The sequence below is a fragment of the Pseudocercospora fijiensis genome (assembly GCF_000340215.1).
Source record: "Pseudocercospora fijiensis CIRAD86 unplaced genomic scaffold MYCFIscaffold_10, whole genome shotgun sequence".
Classification (NCBI taxonomy): domain Eukaryota; kingdom Fungi; phylum Ascomycota; class Dothideomycetes; order Mycosphaerellales; family Mycosphaerellaceae; genus Pseudocercospora; species Pseudocercospora fijiensis.
This window is the reverse complement of record NW_006921541.1, coordinates 2,158,425-2,176,631: the sequence shown is the minus strand read 5'-3', so window position 1 is coordinate 2,176,631 and position 18,207 is coordinate 2,158,425. Positions and strand designations below refer to the sequence as shown.

The window sequence follows — 18,207 nt, the reverse complement described above, 5'->3', positions numbered from 1 at the left end:
CACCTTCGACGATTCATCTCCTTCTCTACACCTACACAGACCCGGATTTTCAGATGAAGTTTGCACTATTATACGAATAGCAGTAATCGAAAAAATCCACTCTGTTCCGACGATTCGATTCGATTTTCAAACACTAGATATCATAACACAGCCTCTCATGCCGATTAGCCATTACATACACAAATCAGGAAGTCCTCTGTTCCCAGAACCTTCCCATCAAAACTAGAAGTTCTGCTCAGTGGCAGGGCAGGGTGGTGGTTGGTCATAACAAGAAGCAGGGGAGAGTTTCTTTCTTCTTCTCTAGTAACCCTTTGGCTTGTTGTAGCCGGAAGGCTGCTTTGGGTCCTGGTTCTTCTTCTCACAGTCGTTCACCTGATCACGCTTCCAGTTGCAGATGCCTTCCTGCTTGTGGAGTTCGGCCTCGGCGGCGGCGTTCTTTTCCCAGGCAGCTGTGAGAGAGAATTAGATTTTGTGCTTCGGTGGAAAGGTTTGTGGGATGTAATGGGCTTACCCTTCCACTCCGTTCCTTCCTTCTTGCACTTCTGGACCTGATCCTCGTACTTCTTCTCAGGATCCTCACAGCAGTTGTTCCAGTCGTTGTAGGCCTTCTTTGATGCCTTCTTGGCGTCGTCCCACCTGTAACAATGGCGTCAGTAACAATGCTGCAATTCGAGGGTGGAATTTGCTCACTTCTTCTTGTACTCTGGCTTGGATTTCGATTCGCACGAGTTGTACTCCTTGGCAGCAGCATCCTCATCCTTCTGTGAGGTTGTTAGCCATGGGCAGTACGAGGAAACTGACTAAAATGGTTCCCTACCTTGGCGGCATCGTATGCCTTCTTTGCGTCTGCCTTTTTCGCGCTGCAGGTCTTGTAGTCTGCCTCGTACTTGGCCTCAAGCTTTTTGCAGGATTCGTACTGGGACTTTTGGAGAGCCTCGTACTTGATGGCCGCCTGCCAAAGGTCGTAGTCGTGGTCCTGAATGGCCTTGCACTCCTTGTACGCCTTGGACAGGCCGTCGCAGGGATCGCTATTGTAAGAAGACGGGGAAGTTGGTACAGCAATGGCGCCAGCCACGAAGGCGGCAGTAGCGAAGAGAGTGAACTTCATTTGAAAAGATTGTGGTTGCGTAACGAATGTGGGGAATAAAAAGAAGAGTGTGCTAGTTGGTGAAAGTGGATGATGGTGGATGAGAAGAAAAGGCTGTCGAGATGGGAACTAGAGGCCATACTTATACAGAAATCCTGTAGCCTGGTCGGCCGTTTGTTGCTGTTGCTCCCACAAGTTCTCGTCCCTCTTAGTAGCCGATGGACGGCTCTCACGTTGATGTTGGCGTAGAGCGAGGCGTGCCCATGCCACAACGGGAGTCACGACTTTGTTTGGTAGGCGCGGAACACCGACCTCCAGTGAAGGGACGTGGAAGTTGCCAGCCGCGGCCTGCCTCGTATTGATGGCTTGATCCCGAGTATGGCCAGACTTCTGACTGGTGAGCCCAAAGGGCGGAGGCAAAGCATTTGCCGGACGGGTGGTCGCTTGGCTATTGCGCAGACATGAGCACTGTTCCTGGTCAGACCACGAGCCAGAGGCATGGCCAATCCGATGACGCCGAACCAGATATGCTTCAAGCCCAGTTGGACAGGAGGCACTAGCGTGGCTTCCATTACAGTGGTAGGCCGCACGTGGCAGATCGAACAATGGCGTTTTGGGAAATTGAGGACGAAGCATAATCGGATCAGAGAGTAATAGGCCAAGGCTGTATGACTCTATTTTGCCTCCACAACACATCGCTTGCAGTAAGATGGTCGACGTTGCGAGGCTGTGCCTGTCTCTCAACATGTCTCGTGGACTTTAGGTTTCCATGTCTCCCGTCCTTCCATACGGGCGGAGATAGCACAGGGCAAGCAGAACTGCGGGACTCGCTTATTGCAGATCTGATCGGCTCATTCGTCCTCATTTAGCAGATGCCAAGCAACTGTCATCGATTGTGGAGATGGTGAGTCTGGAGAAGTGCAGAGTGCTAGACCGAACACGAGCTTCGCTTCGCATCGCATGAATAAGGCCAAGGCGGTTGTTCCTGACGCTAGACCTCGTCGAGCGCTCCGATGCGTCTTGACTGGTGAGAGTTTCACGTCGGTAGCTGTTTGGCTGTCTTTACAAGTGTGGCTTGGGTGAAAGGAGCGGCGAAGGCTGGATGGAAGAACCTCCCCTTTTCTTGCCAAGATCTTGGCATTAGCTTTAGTCTCTCACAATAAGCTTGTTTGGATTTTTTTTAGACTTTGTGGAGATTGGGGGAAAAAGGGGACCGTCGCAACCCAAAGGTAGTGATGGGGTCCACCAACCTGTGGATGGTGTACACGCTCTGTAATACACTATGTATACGACCCTTTTAGGCGAGCTCGTTGTGTATACACAAGGCGGAGTTATCGGATACGCTGATCCGAGCGAAGCGATGTAAACAGGCATAAGCCGGAGCATTCGAGGAGCTTGCGACGAGGATGCGGAGGTGTTGTCTGTTTACGAGCTGAGCGGAATAACAGTCAGAAGTTGGTAGAATCACGTGCGAGGTATTCGCCGGGGGTTCAATTTGAAGATGCGCTCATACAAATCCAGCCAGGCCTCTGATTGGAAGAAATCAAAAGGAAGTATTGGCCTGATGAATCTGTTGAGTGCCTAACAGCAGCCGGGGGCCGGTACAGAGGGCAGGAAGGCAGGCAGGAGGGCAGGAGGCAGGCAGGCAGGCAAGAGGCAAACCAGCAGGCACTCCCAACTTCAGGACTGTTATTCCGCTCAGCTATCGCTTCGCTCGGCCACCTCAGGCAGTACCTGCCTGTACGGTACTTTATATCCCGCCCACAACCCGCCAAGCTGCTTAATATTGCTCGGATATCCTGGTATTCGGGTATACCCGATGTGTATCCATGGGTGTACACCAGTATAATATACGATGTACACAACCTCCATTTCTCAGGGGCTGTAAACCCACAACACTACCCAAAGGCCACATAGCATCGTCCCATCTTCGAGCGTCTGCCATAGAATGGTTCAACCCCCTTCCACCGACTGCGGAATCAAAAGGACCATGCCGGCCGGCCTCGTCGGATCCACGATCCTTCTTCCTACATCTTGGTACCTTATAGTATGCTGCATGTACTCGGCGCCGAGACACTTATTTGGCTTGTATACGCTTCGGATGTCTTGCTTTTGACCACGCTTATCGTAATATTACGCCCTCTAATTTCCTCCTTGCTGCAAAGTTGAAAGGAGTGCTCACAAGCCTCACATCCTGCCATGCTACAGGAGAACTCGATGCGCTAAGAAGAAAGTGAATGCTGTAAAAGTTACCAGCGGCATCGTGATTCGTATCGTACCAGTGAAGACGAGGTCGCCAAGTCTGGCAGATGATCCCCGCTGTGATCAAAGCCAGTACTGGTTATGTTCCAGACTTCCAGATCAGCTCACGGTTCGACACCGTAGACTATGCACATCCTCCTCGAAGATGCGGGCGAGCATTCCAATTCAGGCAACACATAGGGAATAACAACATCTAGACCAACGACGGGAGTGTTTCTGCTTGCACATGTATATACAATGTAAGAGACATCTACATCTATCGGACGAATATTATGACTGACCTTGACCAGGTACTGTAGTAGATAATCCGAATTCCAACTCAAATGCATTCGATTTTAGGCGATGCTATGCCTCCGTACGACTTCCAGCACCTGGTACAGCGCTGCACGAATACCAACGGCCGAGAAGCCTTGACCCCCCCAGAACGACATCGACGTTGCGCCACTTTTCGGTATTCTTCTTGCCTCCAAAGGCCTCCTGTCCATCTAGGAACCGTGCAATTCGGCACAGAAATTTGTAGCCACTGAAATGGCCTCGTTCAGTGTAACTTCCTTCGACACCAGTGTCCGGAACGTGGTCTCGTCAACGCGAAAAATTCTCTGTGATGGGTTGCCGATTGCAACACAGGTCGATCCGAAAGTGTTCCTCCTTGGCAAAAATCATGCTCCAGGCAGGGAACGAGTGTACTAGCAGCCACAGTGACTTGATACGCGCACCAAAAATCATCGCGACGGTGAAGGCGCAGCTTCCTCCTGATCCGGGATAACTCTAACCACCGGCGTCGGCAGCGGCGGTGAAATCACCACAGTACTATGATTCCGATTCTTACTCCAAACACCCGGCCGAATCTCACGGAGTTCAATCTCAGGCTCAAAATCCGTATGCGCGGTCGAGGCTCCACACAAACGCCACAGCGCATCAAAACCCCGAAAAATCGAAATGATGACGGAAATAAAGTACCACGCAGATTTTCCGCTGCCAAAAGCCAGGACGGAGTCTGCGTCGGGGGAAGCCTCTTGCAGAACGGCCCACCAAGGGAGCTCTCGGTCCTCGCGCGACTGGTATTCTAGAAGGACGAGCCAGTGTCGAGCTAGGCGGAAGCAATGTAGTAGGAATTGAAGGCATGCGGATAGAAGTGCGGCGGCGTGGAAGGAGATGGCCAGAGATACGATAGTCCTTGAGGCAGAATTTGGGACAAGCTGGTTATACTGATCGGCCATGGCCAGACCGACTCCAAGGGCGGCACCGAAGGGTGCGGCGTATACCAGGCCATAGATCGCAACGTTCTCCTCTCGTGGTTCCTTGTCAAAGACATTTGGTCTGAGCCGCGTGCGAGGCCATCGGGCAACATCTGCAAACTGTCAGTCGAGTCGGAACACTGTAGGGTTGGGAGCAGTAACTTACCAGAGCAAATAAGCACATCCAATTCCTCCTGCACCTCTGCCTCGAAAAGATTCCCGGACTGCTTCGCATACGAATCTGGTACCCGATACCACAATAACGGACATGCGTAGTTCGATCTTGCGGTTTTATCCTTCATGCCAATTCGAATGACCGCGCAACCATTACAAGTGCTTTTGTGTTCAGCCTCCGCACCTCTGGGATAGTTCAAGATCAAGAGAATATTCCCAGCCGAGCCAGGCTGTGAGGTTGCGGCTTCATTACGCTCGAGCTTGAAATGATAAAAAGCATCGTCAGGCTTGCCCCAGATGTCCTTACCATTCAAGTGGAAGTAGCCAGAAGCTACAAGTGGTCCATTGAGCTTTACAACCTTCCAGGGAACGGTAAAAGTTTTCGGAGGCTTGCCGTCGCTAGAGTCCAGCGCGATGGGCACGTCTTTACCGACGTGGAAAGTCTTTGCCTTTTTGGGTTGTTTCTTCGGCTCCACGGTAATGGTAAAATGCTTCAACAAGACCCCATCCGGCGTGATCTCAACGGCATTGTATGCGAGACCTGGCGACGATACGCGCTCTGCACGGGAGTTGAACTTGATGCCTCTCCACTCGCGAAAAGTCAAAGATTCCGACCCAAGAGGATGCGCAGGGACCCAACTGGGGCCATCCTCATCACTAAGTCGATCGAGACCATTTGCGAACAACAAGTCGGCGGGAAAGCATCGATATGCTCTCAATATGGCTTTCATGCGCTGCTCCGGACGCATCGCCACGATATCGAGAGCGTCCAGATCGAGCAGATTGGCTAGGGCGATGACAGTATCCTCGGTGTTTGTACTGCTTCGCGCACGTAAAGCGTTCCAGACGTATCCGAATCGAACGGCCCGATTGTTGTAAAGGCGACCTCTGATAGCATCTTTTGACCAATTCCTGCCTGTCAGTCGGTATCCGTTGCGAGCTGGGTTTCGACTTAGATTAATGGACTCCGACAGGAATATTCGCAGCTTGCCGCCTTGCGTCAGCCTTGAAGATTTGTTGCGCGCCCCACCGGATTCGTCGGGCTCGATCAATTTCGCCTCCTTGCCCAAGGTCGCCGAACAAGGAGTGTCGAGAAGGGGATACCAATTGCGCGCCAGTCGTAGAGCCTTGTCTGAGGTATCTCTGGCTGGTATGAGGTCAAGCCGTTTATGCCGCTTTGGTGAGGGCATTGTGGTCCATGGCGCAATAGTTATTGGACCATGACCGCACCAGTATGATATCAACCTCCCGAAGGTGGCCTCGTGGTAGGTCCAGCATCGTGTGTTGATGCCAGAAACTGCGATTCGAGCTGTCACTTCCGCTTCGTCCATGGTAGGTGTGATATGTTCCAGCTCTTGGTCGATTGCCAACACGCCAGTCGCCATGGCATATGTCAGAGCGATGTTCGACAACGCCTTCAGCCTCAAAGACAGCATACGTCGCGAGTCGTGCTCTGGTAACACCACTGGCACGCAGAGTGCATCCAGCCAAAAGTTGGCAACATATCCGCTCGGCAGCTTCGAAGGTTGCCCCTTCAAAAGTCGACGCCGAAGGCTATGATGCCCCGGTAACGCTCCCGTCACGCCGTCCACTACCGGAATCTTCGAGATAGCTGCGTCGGCCACTGCGACCCTTTCCACGATCTTTTCGAGCTGGCATTGATATATGGTGTTCCTGTGCGGATTGCCGATTCCGTCTGCCCACAAGTGTGACAAAGCAACATATCTCGTACAAGGCGTGGCTCTTCGATACGTGAATCGCAGCTCTCCGTTCGTCGCACGCGCGCACTGAACATATGCTATGCCACCCGTGCCCACAATGTCATGCATTTCCTCCACCGGAGCTTCGATTGCCGAGCACGTGCAGCCTGGCTCTACGTGCACATGGTCGAAGGTGCTCTTGTCAATGTTGAACGCAACACAATTCTTCTCGCCCCGGCACTGATCGTGATCGACCCAAGACGTCGGATACCGCTTCAGACTCCCAATATAGACAACCGCCGTAAAAGACATGACCTCTCGAAATTTATCAATCTGATGCACACACCATCCCGGCCTCTCCCGCATCGTCGACACCAGCAACTGCCACGAAGCCGCATTTTTCGGAGGAGCACCAATCCGCGTCCGATGATGAGATCTCTTCCTCTTCCTCCCCAACGCCAACAAAGTCTCAATCAACACGCGAATCGACAACCACACCGCCGCCCAATCCTTGGCCCACCCCGCCGAACCCGCCAGACTCGCATCCGCACGATCCAAAATCTCGCAAATCCCCAACATCTTCCTACAAAGCGCCGGCACCGTCCCATCCACCACGCGCTCCCTCTTCTCCAGCATCCACTCCTTCAACCGCACCGTACAAACCACATTCCTCCCCGTCGTGGCATCCTGCCGCACGAAATCCTTGTACACAAAAGAATCCCCCAACGCGAGTTTCAGCGGGCCAAACCACATCCATTCTTGAAGAAACGCGATCGCACGAGCGGGTCCATGCCGGAGGATTTCTTTCAAAGATATCCGTCCTTGGGCAAAGCGATAGCCGCGTTGGGAAGGGAAAGAGTCGAACGCGACCGCGTCGCAATATTTTTCTGTCGCGACGAGTGGGATTTGGATTTCGAGAGGTAGGCTGTCTTGTGGATAGTCGAGATGATCCATCGCGATTGCGAAGGTCGAATAGTAGACGCGAGATCACAATTCTTTGAATCGCATGTCTTCTTCTTCCCTTTGATGAGCGAATGCGGTTTGTTGTGCCTCGGTGGTGTCCAAGAAGTTTTTTTCTCGTACCTGGTCGGCGGTAGCCTTGTAGAGTTCATCATAGCAAATATTAGCAATTTGCCAGGCTGGTGAATGAGCCCGAAGGTCTGGTAACGTGCAAGCATGGTGTCGTGTTCCTGCATCTTATATACAACAGCCAGGACATCAGCAATTCTACGAATGACGAAGAATTTTTGTTGAGATCTAATCTTTGGAAGCTGTTGAGAGATGCTTGAAGATGTACTAAGTGTTCGAGCCGAGATGGCGGCCTTGGAAGGAGAATCGGTATGCACAGCGAAGGAAATAAATCTCACAGTACCTACGTCAAGCAACATCCCGGCAAGCAATCTCCCACTAAGAGTTGGGCGTGGCAGGGTTGCAGACTTCAGGAACCCGGTACGGATTATTTCGCGTGCTTTGGTTCGGACTGGGGAGTCGTGAACTGCTAGTCAAACAAATCAGAATCTTGACTCTCATCAGCCGAGGTCGCTACAGCGAAAAGATCTCGGCCGAGCAAATCGATCGCAGAGAGAATGGCAAGAGGTGAGACGTCATCTCTTGAGGCCCATGCGGAAGTTCGAGCTGAAGTGAAGGATCTTGTTTCATATGCAACACAGAGTTCGAAGTTTTATCCTCGCAAGAACGCCCTGCCCGCTCATTCATGCTCGCTCGTTGCGCCATACGCTCATGCTTGGCTTGTATTGGGCAACCATCCTTCTTGGTTCATCCGCCGATGCTTGATAATTGTGTCAAGGCGGTGGTGAGGTTCCGCCGGGCTCCAAGCTCGTCGCCGTCTTCTGAAGGCCGGTAGCATTGTCGCACTATCGCCAGTAAAGAATGATAGAGGATATACCTTCAAACGAAGTCAGTAATTTGTAATAGTTTTCATAAGTTTTAAAGCCCTTACAGGTACTGACGTATTCGCTCATCGGTCGTCGAATTCGGCAGCTTACCAAAACCCTCCACAAAGGCGACAGATGGGTTGTAAAAGCAGTCCGACATGAACGGGTCGCCCCAGGTGGCAGTCGAAAAGTCCAAGACACCGGAAATCGTCCAGCATTTTGTGTCGACGAGCAAGTTCTTGTCGTTGACCATCTCAAGTAAGAAAAGCTTCGGCTGGGTGATCAGGTCGAGCGAGGATCGATGTTTTCGTACTTGTTCCCGAACGAAGTCATATGGTAGACTGACAAGAGCATCTTCAGCATCCCAAAGCACTGACTCCAGCATCGTTGCAAAGCATCTCGACCATGGTGAGGCTCCAGAGCTTGAGCTGTTCGGCCTTACGGCACCGAATGTCGATCCAGAGATATATGTGAGCCTCCGCACATATTGACCCAGACTCTTGTCTGTGCTCGATAGGGCTTGTGTCGACATGCGTGGTTCAACGTCAGAAAGTACAGCACCTCTGAAAGGCCCGCTGATGCAGTAGAGACTTCCGATCGCTGCTGAGGTGTTTGAGTATTCGATTAATCGAGGAACGAGAAGGTCTGATCGGCCTCGTAATGCTTGCAGAATCAGAGCTTCAGCCTGGAGTCGGTCCTCCTCATGATGAAGCAGCCTGACACTCGTCGAGGGACAACATCGTAGGACGTAAAAGAAATCGGACGAAGATTGGAGCCTGAATGTTCGAAAGACGGCGCCATTGCATCTCTCTACTGTCACTGCCTTTGTCTGGAGTGCTTGCGCTGCAACTCGCTGGACTGATGCTCGGTCTGGTGATGTTGACGATCTCGTGGTCATTTTGAGTCTGAATACGCTCGAAGGATGAATGGGCTCCTGGACGGCGACCGTCATTTTGTATGGAAGCTAACGAGTCCACGGAACGACTGCGTATTGAGGCGGTTTGGATGGAGAATGCAGGTTGCACCGTTCAACTGCCGGGCTCCCAAGTCAGCGGGCAGGGTGGCTGCTCTGTTGGAAAGCTCGTCAGACCATTGCCGCAGGCATACCGAATAAGACCGGATTCGTGGATGCAAAGCAGGCAAAGTATTTCAGATAGAACAGCCACTCAAGTCAGACTCCTTCACGATGCGGCTTTCACGCTTAGTCGACGCCGTGTGTGGTCCCAGCAGGGTAGGGTGTAGATGTCAGTGGGCATACTGCGGGTCGGTGCACTGGCGGCACGGTAGAACCACGAAGCGATTGAAGCGAAATGGCTTGCCGAAAATCATCTCGCAGGCCAGAGTATCCAAGCAGATGCACGCCGAGGCCCCTCATGGAGCAGGAGCCTTCGCATCTTTCGCCTGTTGTGGGTGCCATGGTCGTTTGCGAGGCGCAGAGGAATGCGCGGGCATAGAATAGACTCGAGAAGAGGCGAGAAGGGTCGTCAGCACTCGTCTATCTAGGCCGGGAATGGCGTTAGTGCCGATGTGGCGGAGCGCATGATGTGGCGGTTGGCTGAAAGTCGGAGCGGAACTTGTAGAAGCAATCGAGAATTTCGCGCAGAGAGCCCCATCGACACTGCAACGGCCATACCTGTCAAACATCGACTTTGTGAGATGTGACGTTCAGCATTCGGAGAACACAGCACAATGGCTTTTCGGGTGCAACATGTCGGCGCACTGTGGTAGGCAGGCCTAGATTTACGGTTCGTCGGAAAGCCGGGAGCCCACGCGACGTGCAGATGTGGACTTCAAAAGATCGGGAGGCCACGAGGCCGGTGTGTTGCACAAGATCCAGCCTTCAGCGCACACACCACGAGGCCGTTGTTGTGGTTGGTTGTGGCAATGCATGAGATGAGGAATGCTCCTGCGTCATGCCGAGCTGCCACGCGCCCGCCGGGATGGGCCTTTGTTCCAGCGCAGCGTGTCATCTCATTAACCTGAAGTCCAGCATGAAGCGAGAATGGAAGCCGACCGACCCGACATGCAGCAGTAGCCCGTTTGATCTTTCAACAGCCCCGGATCGCGGAACCCTAGGCGAGATGTCCTCGCTCGCTGTATTCTTGGCTGGCATCTGTAAAGCCTGCATGCGGGTTCGCGAGAGACGACCCGTGGCTGACCAAACTCAGAGCTCGGAGGTATCGCGAAGAGGCTGTGTGTTGCAGCACTGTACGTGGAATTTCACTTCTTGACATCCTGTCCCTTTGGAGTCGGCTCGAAGATTTCGGATATATTGTAGCGTTTCAGTCGTTCGAAGCTGTCATCGAGGACACTGACACCGCAAATGTTCTGCGAAAATGATTAGCCATAGCGCTGCAAAAGCGCCGACCTGCCAAATGCATCCGTCACTCAATGCAAGCCACGACCACATACTTGATATACTTCCACCACGATCAGCAACTCGTAGTGATTCAAATCGACTTGGTGCCCCGGGCCAACGATCGAAGCAACTTGTTTGATCACGGCGTCCCGGGTTAATGCGGTATGATTGCGTATGGTTGGCCGAATAGCGAACTATACCCGATTCTGTGTCAGCCATGCCATAGGAGGATGCTCGTGCTGCCGTCTACAACGTCTTGGCGCACAGTTGGGCATCAGGACCGACCTTTCGCTTTTTGAATGGTTCTTGGTGGAAGTGCGGTTTCAAAACTTCAGCGGCCACCTTGTCAAGACCTTCCGTACTTGCTCGGCCCACAAGTGTCATCGGCGACAGTCGCTTTGCGAACCTGGTTCGCTTGTGGCTACTGTCTTTGAGAGCATCTTCGCAAATTGTCTTGACGAAAGATACTGCTTCCACGGGATGGCTCGTCTTGAAGAAGACAACTGCCAATCCGTCAGTGACCCTTCAGATTTCCACCTGCGCAAGCGCAATACTGACCGCATGGCACGTTCAACATGATAGGCGTGAACAGCCCTGGTGTTGAAGGCTTCCTAATGTCACGAACTTCGGCCTTGATTTCATCTTCGATATTGGCCGTGATGCTGTCGTCCTTGTTTTCCGCAGCGACGTCACCTCCTTCGGCTGTCTCATTGTCGGCCGCGACATGCTGAGCTTGTGGGTAGAGGCGTTCTGCATATTCACCGAACAGGTCCATGACCTCGTGTATACACTTGTTCTCTCTGCCTTTGTCGCATGAGACCCAAATGCCACTATCGCCAGGCTGTATCGTGTTCTTGGCCTGCTGGAAGCCATTCTCGCCTTTCTTTGGCACTCGCCATTGCTTTTTGCTCTGTTCTCAAATGAGCTCGCGGTTTCATTGAGTGGACCGGAACAAGAAGCACCTTGACCCTCTTCTCTGCGCCTCCGACGGCGTCGTTCGCCTTTCGCTTATGTGTGTCGGCCATCACTCTCAAATCCGATGCGCCTCGTGGTTGACTTTTCGTGAAAGGCGGCGTTCAGAAATCGGACCTCGTCGGCGCAAAACTGGTGGGATTCGTGCCTGAGGGTCACAACAACCAGGAAACATCCCACTTCAAGTTCACATGTACAATCTCTTACCTAAAAAAGTTACCCCATAACAATGTGAGATACAATTTTCGGCAAGGAGAGCTCTTAACGCACAATCTGCATTGTCTTCATCCAATGACCACCGGCAAGAGCGGCCAACGTCACGCCCTACGGCGAAGCTAGTCTCTTCAACAAGTTTCGTGATGAATGTGATGCGAATCATCTCCATATCGCGCAAAGAATACAAACACCGCAAGTCAAAGATCATCATATTAGCATCGCAATCAGACGAAGAGCAGCAATGGAGACACAATTCCTCTACCCATCCCCCTCACCATCCGCCCTGAAGCTCCACTACATCGGGAAACATGTCAAAGACATTCAAGCACCCGCAGCAATTCTAGACGCAGCAGTCATCAGACGAAACTGCAAATTGATGCTTGATACGGTAGAGAAGTTGCAAGTTGGATTTCGTGCACATGTAAAGACCCACAAGGTGATCGATCACATGATTCGAAAAGACAATTTCTTTTGTCTACGTGCTAATATGAAATTTCTCGCAGACGACGGAGCTCACAGAACTGCAAGTCGGAAAGACAAGCAAGTCGGTGAAACTCGTTGCTTCCACCATAGCAGAAGTCGAGGGTCTGGTTCCTTGGTTACATGAATGCGTGAACGCTGGCAAGGACGTCAATATTCTCTATGGACTTCCTGTATGCCCTTCGGCGATACCTCGATTGGCCATCGTGACGCGACTTCTTGGACCAGGGACCGTTGGCCTCTTTGTTGATCATCCGGATCATGTCAAATTGCTCGAGACAATTGAGGACGCCGTCTGGCCAGGCAAGATCCCTGTATTCGTGAACATTGACACGGGATACCATCGAGAGGGCGTGCCTGCAGAGTCGAAGCAATTGGCTGATATTGCTTATGCTTTGGCGGCTGCCAAGAAAGTGACGTTGAAGGGACTGTACACGCATATGGGTAGTTCCTATGGCGTGTCAAGTCCCGAGGAGGCGTTGAAGGCCATGTCTGAGGAGCTGCTTGGCTTGCAAGAAGGTGCAGTGTCCTTCTTGAAGAGTGCCGGTGCGGAATTCAGTCAAGACCCCCAGGCCGGAAAGGTTGTGCTTTCCCTTGGCGCTTCTCCAACCACGACTGCCATTCAGAATCTTTTGGAGTCGAACGATGAGGGAGCACAGCAGTATCGAGATTCGATTGACAAGATTGGACAATCATTTGAAGTCGAGTTCCATGCGGGAGTCTATCCGGTTATGGACATGCAGCAGCTAGCCACGAGAGCGAGACCCCAGCACTCCGCTAATGAGCCTGAAAAGAGTCTACTTTCTTTCAAGGATCTTGGATTCCGAATATTGACGGAAGTGGCCAGTGTGTACACCGACCGTGGCGAGAAGCCTGAAGCCCTCGTTGCTGCAGGTGGTATCGTCTTTGGTCGAGAAGCTTGCAAGAGCTACCCTGGTTGGGGCGTGGTGACTTCTTGGCCCCAGGAGTCAGGTCAGATCTACGATCCGGAAGCTGACAAGACTGGGTGGATCGTGGGCAGAATTGCGCAAGAACACGGTATGCTCACCTGGGAGGGCTCCCGAGACAAGTTTCGAGACGTGAAGGTGGGCGAGAAATTGCTTGTCTGGCCAAACCACGCTTGCATAGCCGGTGTAAGCTTCGGTTGGTATCTTGTGGTTGATTCGGACAAGGCCGATGCAGAAAGGGTCGAAGATGTATGGGTTCGGTGGCGTGGTTGGTAAGCGCCGTGTGCGGATGTTGAGGGATGTTGGTTATGACTTCAGCTTCAGCCATGTCAATCGTCGATAGTAATATGTGCGTGGCTTGCCAAATTTCTCGAGTCACGCTCGGCTCGCAAGGCCTCAGAGTTGAGCTCTGCGGTCAGTTGCTCGCCAAGTGAGACGTCGCTCCGCTGATCGTCTTCATCAATGTCAATTCCATTCGCCTCTGCGACTTTGATCAACAATCGCCGTTGAGCCTCCAGCTTTTCCTCGAATCGCTTCTCGGCCTCCTCCCTTTCTCGCCGAGCTTGATCGTGGAATGAGGCACTGCTCGAGCGCCATTTCTCTTCACGCGCTTGCACCTTGTCGGCATTGGTCTTTCGACAGTGTTCCAACCAGGGCAATAATTTGGTGATATTCGACAGCTCGGACATTGTCGATGCAGTGGCTGAGTTTATAGATTGTCCTAGTACATCTTGGACAGTCTCGAGCTTCTTCTCGATGGCGTTCTGGATGTCTTTCTCGCCTTTGTTGACTGTGTTGAGAGTGTCGAAGAGCCAGCCGCCTTGGGCTTTCCACTCGTCACGCCAGCCTTTGATAATGTTCAAGACTTCGTCGACTTTCTGACTCGTAGCCTCTTCGGATAAAGTGCCATTTCGTAGAGTGGCAGATAGTGCAGCATCGTCGCCATCTGTGCGCACACGTTTCAAGGGTCTGCTCTCCGCGCCGTCTTCGGCTTCGAGAGCGCTTCGCAGTGATGTTGGATTTCCCGGAGAGCTGGCCGATGCATTTCCTGAGCGTCTGGCCGATGCCTTGTTCCGGGCAAAGACTGCAGCATCAAAGTGCGCATCTGTCACATTGACGGAATAGACGTGCTCCTTGGCGTTCAGGCCTGACACGTTGAACTTGATTTCGGCGGTGACCTGCACCGGCTGGCCCTCTATGCGCGCCAATTCCTTCTGCAGAGCAAGCAGGGCGGACCGGACTTCAGCGCGAGGATTGAAAGTCGCGTTCAGCAGCTTGCTGTCACCTTCAAAGTGGTGATCAACGTTTGGATTAGACATGACGCGTGCCGGCGCGTTGTGAGAGGCGGCTGAGCTCAGCGGTGCGTGTTGAGCTGCAGAGGCGAAATCAGTCGCTCGGAGGCGAGGTGCGCGCGCGAGTTACGAGAGCATGCAGCAGCAGCAGCACTGAAACAGGGCCTGTCGTAATACCGTCGCACTTTGGCGGCGGCGGCGGCAGCAGCGATGGAGTGGTGTCGCGCGGACTCCTTGCTCTCGCCTTCCGCTGAGCTTCGAAAGGGAAAGGGAAAGGCTGGCTCGGCCCGGGGTCAATGCCCGCGATGGAGCGCGATGTACACGTGATGCGGCGTTGGGTGTTTTGCGCTCCAGTAATCCCTCGGCGAGCCTTGGCACTCTCCGATCTGCAAGGGTGGACGAACATCTCCTGACCAAGATGCCGGCTCAGAACGTGGCAGAGAGATTGACCTTTGATCATCCCATGTGCGGTCTAGATTTGCCGATGCCTCTAACAACGAGAAGATGCCCTTTGGACGAACACTCATCCACCACTTGCTGATCCTTATTAATAATTGGACCTCCACACCCAGCGCTCGAGGGCGCTCGCTAGCACGCTCATGGCTCCGGAAGGACCGACTCGGCTGAGCGAGCGAGCGAGCGAGCACAGCTGCACAGCACTGCACGGCACGGCACTGCGCTGCCATCCTTGCCATGATGTGCACATCGTGAAACACGACACGCAGTAGCTCCTCTCCCCTCCTCACCTCCAGCTTGCTGCTGCTCGTGTGCGACACCGTAATCTGCCTCCGCCTCCGCCTCCGCCTCCGCCATGCCATCACCCCATCCGCCTCCGTCTGCCTCCGCCAGCTCGCCGCTAGCCTGAACCCCATTCGTCGTTGACATACTTGTGCCAGCGAGGACATCGTCCCCATACGGCATCCATCTGAGCCCCGTCGAAGCTTCAGCCCATATGCAAAGCTTGCATGGCCATCCACTTTCGGCGAGTCAGGAAGGAACTGCTACCACTGCGTCAGGTTGGAACGCCTCCTTTTCTGGGCGCGAGAAGCGCTGGGACCTCGCAAGGCATGGCAGCCCAGCATGCGACCGAGAGCAGCGAAGACGAGTTTCACTCTCTGTCGGCTCAAGGAGAAGGCGCGGACGATGAAGACGACGAATCCGAATCCGTGGTCATGGCGCCTCCCAAACACCCCGTCCCATCATTTCAAGGAGCATTTGAGGAGTCGATTGTGGAATCGATGCAGAACGCGCAGGACTCCAGTTCTGACGCCCATCCCGACGCTGACATGAGACGTCGCAGACTGCTCGACGCGGAGCGCTTCGAAGGAGCTGGCACAAGATGGAAGCACAAGCCTGGCGCCAAATACCACCCATTCGTAAAGCTCATGGCACAGGTCGTCTTTGGGCTGCATCTGTTAATGGAAGGACAGGCCAAGTCCAACGAAGAGGTGGTCCGTATACTGCAAAGTCACGTCAACGAGGTCGACAGCTTTTTGGAGAGCACGTCGGACGACTTTGATTTGGCCATTAAAGATATTGAGGAACGAGTGCGCTATCTCAGACTGCCCATGCAACACATGGATGTCTTTGAAGTCATGCTGGACGAGAAGAAGTTTCGGACGGAGCTACTGGCTGGCAATGAGAAGATTGAAAAGATTATCGAGAAAACCGCAAAGGCTATGAACGCAGCAGTGTTCGACATCGAAAATGGTCTCAGATCTACACAAGAACTGAGTTACTATCTCACCCAGATCGAAGGTCGCTGGCCTACCGGTGACTCTGATATCTCCGAAGTATTTGCGGCAATGCGAGGAAACGAGCAAGGCTGGGACAAATATCTCAAGGACCTGAAGACAAAAAGCAAGAATTTGCGGCACAGTTTGGCTACCCTAGAATCCACAATTAGTGAGATCTCGAAGCACGCCGCTGCGGCAAGCCGACGCAACAAGCCGCAAAGCAACACAGTCTCACCTACGATGCGACAACCTTCAAAGTCGTCAGTCGCCTCGTCGCCCCTGCGATCCAAGTTTGCTGCGAAAAATTCAACCGTATATCGCAAGCCAGGACCATGGTTGGACAAGCCTCTCCCGAAAGAGCCATCTACAGGTGCTGCCGCATCGCAGACTGCGAATTCAAAGCCTCATCCCGTGCCTTTCGAGACCAGATATGAGCAACCTCGGCAACGTATCCCGACTCCGGGATCCAGGAGTAATGTCAATGGCCGTGGCAGCCCACTACGACCGCAGACAGCCACACGGCCACCAGATGAACGCACACACCAGAGACGAAGTATGAGAGATCTTGCAGATTTTCTGCGTCATTCCGACGGACTGCGCAGCCATCCCCCAGACGGCAGTCAATCCGGCCGATTCCCAGCGAAGAAGCCCCACAGATCGCAAAGTCATGATGGTGCTCGCATGATGACTTCGGCTACCGAAAAGAAACGCTTCAGACGTTCAAGAAGTTTCGGCGCAAACCCGACAAACCAGGAATCGGAGCGCAGAACAATACCCAGAAAGCCGGTCGGGTCTAGTACTGTCACTACTACTGTGAGCAGTGATGCCAAGAACACAAAAACGCAATTCGCTGGGCTCGGGAGAAAGGAGTCAGCCACACTAGGGTAAGTATGGTTGTTTTTGGGGCGCAGAGACCCAAAGACTAATGATCTTCAGTAGCAGTTTCTCCAGACGACTCTCTCGAAGGCTCAAAAACGCGCCTCCGATCACAAATCACGCTCCTCGCAGCTCTGTTTCCCGTCCAGTCGACTCCGCTCATGCATCAGAAAAGCAGCGACAAAGTGAAGATGTTGCTTCTGATCATGATAAAGATCTTACTCCTGATCTCGAACAGGATCTTTCGAGCAATCCTGTCAGAAATAGCAAAGACCAGCCACGACCGGGCTCCCGGAATCACAGCCTCTTTCCAAAAGACGTTGGTCCCCTAACGCCATCACAAGCAAGCCTGCGGGAAAACAGTCCAAGTCCACACAGGGCGGACAAGACTTGGGTCTCGTCGAACGATATTTCTCCGACTAGCATCTCTACAAAGCCCACCACACATGGTTCCAAAGCAAGTCGCACGTTGAGTCTGCGAAATTTCTTCTCTCACCACCGCAAGGAAGGCATTCGGAATGTGATGGTTTCTTGAAGATGAAGATGAATTGAGGAAATATACTTACAGCTTTTATATTTATGTTCCAGAGTGTTTATTACAGGCAGCAGCTCTCCGGCTAGGATCGAGCGCTCGAACGGCCGAGTTGGCAGCATTTATTTCCGATGGAATTACGGTGAATGCATTCGAATGGGAGGACCGGTCTACAGATGTGATGCGGGTCCAAGATGTAAGAAGACAACGAATAGACAGCTGCTATTAATAAGTTGGTGAACAATCATGAAAGCCTCGAGGACAAGCCGAAGAGCGGAGCTGGGTTGCATGTTCGCCTGGCATTTTCAGAAGTCACCCGGGCATCTCCAAGACCTATCTTGTTGTCCACATGTCTGTATAACACATCGTCGGTGTCACATCGCAGCGTAGCGAGTCTGATCCGAGTAGCTATAAACCTTCTGCCGGCGTTGGAAGTGAATG

General features: G+C 52.8%; 8 protein-coding genes across 8 annotated transcripts; 4 read left to right on the top strand and 4 right to left on the bottom strand.

Annotated features, from left to right (window-relative positions):
- Nucleotides 1-99: 99 nt before the first annotated feature.
- On the bottom strand, nucleotides 100-1,177 carry MYCFIDRAFT_87246 (uncharacterized protein). Its single transcript, XM_007933479.1, has 4 exons — nucleotides 818-1,177; nucleotides 691-761; nucleotides 512-636; nucleotides 100-449 (listed from the first exon to the last, which is right to left on the bottom strand). The coding sequence occupies exons 1-4, from the start codon at nucleotides 1,106-1,108 to the stop codon at nucleotides 301-303; spliced, it is 636 nt and encodes a 211-aa protein (XP_007931670.1). The 5' UTR covers nucleotides 1,109-1,177; the 3' UTR covers nucleotides 100-300.
- Nucleotides 1,178-3,544: 2,367 nt separating this feature from the next.
- Nucleotides 3,545-4,328, top strand: MYCFIDRAFT_212594 (uncharacterized protein). Its single transcript, XM_007933477.1, has one exon. It carries the CDS (start codon nucleotides 3,673-3,675, stop codon nucleotides 3,874-3,876), a length of 204 nt encoding a protein of 67 aa, XP_007931668.1. The 5' UTR covers nucleotides 3,545-3,672; the 3' UTR covers nucleotides 3,877-4,328.
- On the top strand, nucleotides 3,878-4,039 carry MYCFIDRAFT_184106 (uncharacterized protein; the record flags this gene model as incomplete). The annotated part of the gene is made up of 1 exon (XM_007933478.1): nucleotides 3,878-4,039. One exon carries the CDS (start codon nucleotides 3,878-3,880, stop codon nucleotides 4,037-4,039), a length of 162 nt encoding a protein of 53 aa, XP_007931669.1.
- Nucleotides 4,329-8,103: 3,775 nt separating the features above from the next.
- MYCFIDRAFT_87245 (uncharacterized protein) lies at nucleotides 8,104-9,605 on the bottom strand. Its single transcript, XM_007933476.1, has 2 exons — nucleotides 8,422-9,605; nucleotides 8,104-8,367 (listed from the first exon to the last, which is right to left on the bottom strand). The coding sequence occupies exons 1-2, from the start codon at nucleotides 9,306-9,308 to the stop codon at nucleotides 8,238-8,240; spliced, it is 1,017 nt and encodes a 338-aa protein (XP_007931667.1). The 5' UTR covers nucleotides 9,309-9,605; the 3' UTR covers nucleotides 8,104-8,237.
- Nucleotides 9,606-10,606: 1,001 nt separating this feature from the next.
- Nucleotides 10,607-11,745, bottom strand: MYCFIDRAFT_168502 (uncharacterized protein; the record flags this gene model as incomplete). The annotated part of the gene is made up of 5 exons (XM_007933475.1): nucleotides 11,678-11,745; nucleotides 11,274-11,625; nucleotides 11,001-11,218; nucleotides 10,769-10,909; nucleotides 10,607-10,684 (listed from the first exon to the last, which is right to left on the bottom strand). Coding segments are annotated over exons 1-5 (852 nt in total), but the record flags the coding sequence as incomplete, so codon positions are not given.
- Nucleotides 11,746-12,144: 399 nt separating this feature from the next.
- MYCFIDRAFT_57428 (uncharacterized protein) lies at nucleotides 12,145-13,691 on the top strand (the record flags this gene model as incomplete). The annotated part of the gene is made up of 2 exons (XM_007933127.1): nucleotides 12,145-12,339; nucleotides 12,407-13,691. The coding sequence occupies 2 exons, from the start codon at nucleotides 12,145-12,147 to the stop codon at nucleotides 13,604-13,606; spliced, it is 1,395 nt and encodes a 464-aa protein (XP_007931318.1). The 3' UTR covers nucleotides 13,607-13,691.
- On the bottom strand, nucleotides 13,660-15,543 carry MYCFIDRAFT_179388 (uncharacterized protein; the record flags this gene model as incomplete). The annotated part of the gene is made up of 7 exons (XM_007933474.1): nucleotides 13,660-14,723; nucleotides 14,753-14,775; nucleotides 14,808-15,094; nucleotides 15,121-15,144; nucleotides 15,183-15,271; nucleotides 15,298-15,309; nucleotides 15,339-15,543. 7 exons carry the CDS (start codon nucleotides 15,541-15,543, stop codon nucleotides 13,660-13,662), a joined length of 1,704 nt encoding a protein of 567 aa, XP_007931665.1.
- A 44-nt stretch (nucleotides 15,544-15,587) lies between these two features.
- On the top strand, nucleotides 15,588-18,006 carry MYCFIDRAFT_87241 (uncharacterized protein; the record flags this gene model as incomplete). Its single annotated transcript, XM_007933473.1, has 2 exons — nucleotides 15,588-17,242; nucleotides 17,295-18,006. The coding sequence occupies 2 exons, from the start codon at nucleotides 15,588-15,590 to the stop codon at nucleotides 17,767-17,769; spliced, it is 2,130 nt and encodes a 709-aa protein (XP_007931664.1). The 3' UTR covers nucleotides 17,770-18,006.
- Between the last annotated feature and the right edge of the window lie 201 nt (nucleotides 18,007-18,207).

Bases quoted from the DNA above. Each gene is read 5' to 3' on its own strand.
- MYCFIDRAFT_87246 (XM_007933479.1), bottom strand. From the start codon at position 1,108: ATGAAGTTCACTCTCTTCGCTACTGCCGCCTTCGTGGCTGGCGCCATT. The intron at 762-817 runs GTAGGGAACCAT...ACAACCTCACAG, and splicing joins AGGCATACGATGCCGCCAAG to AAGGATGAGGATGCTGCTGC. The intron at 637-690 runs GTGAGCAAATTC...CCATTGTTACAG, and splicing joins AAGCCAGAGTACAAGAAGAA to GTGGGACGACGCCAAGAAGG.
- MYCFIDRAFT_212594 (XM_007933477.1), top strand. From the start codon at position 3,673: ATGCATTCGATTTTAGGCGATGCTATGCCTCCGTACGACTTCCAGCAC.
- MYCFIDRAFT_87245 (XM_007933476.1), bottom strand. From the start codon at position 9,308: ATGACGGTCGCCGTCCAGGAGCCCATTCATCCTTCGAGCGTATTCAGA. The intron at 8,368-8,421 runs GTAAGGGCTTTA...CTTCGTTTGAAG, and splicing joins GAGCGAATACGTCAGTACCT to GTATATCCTCTATCATTCTT.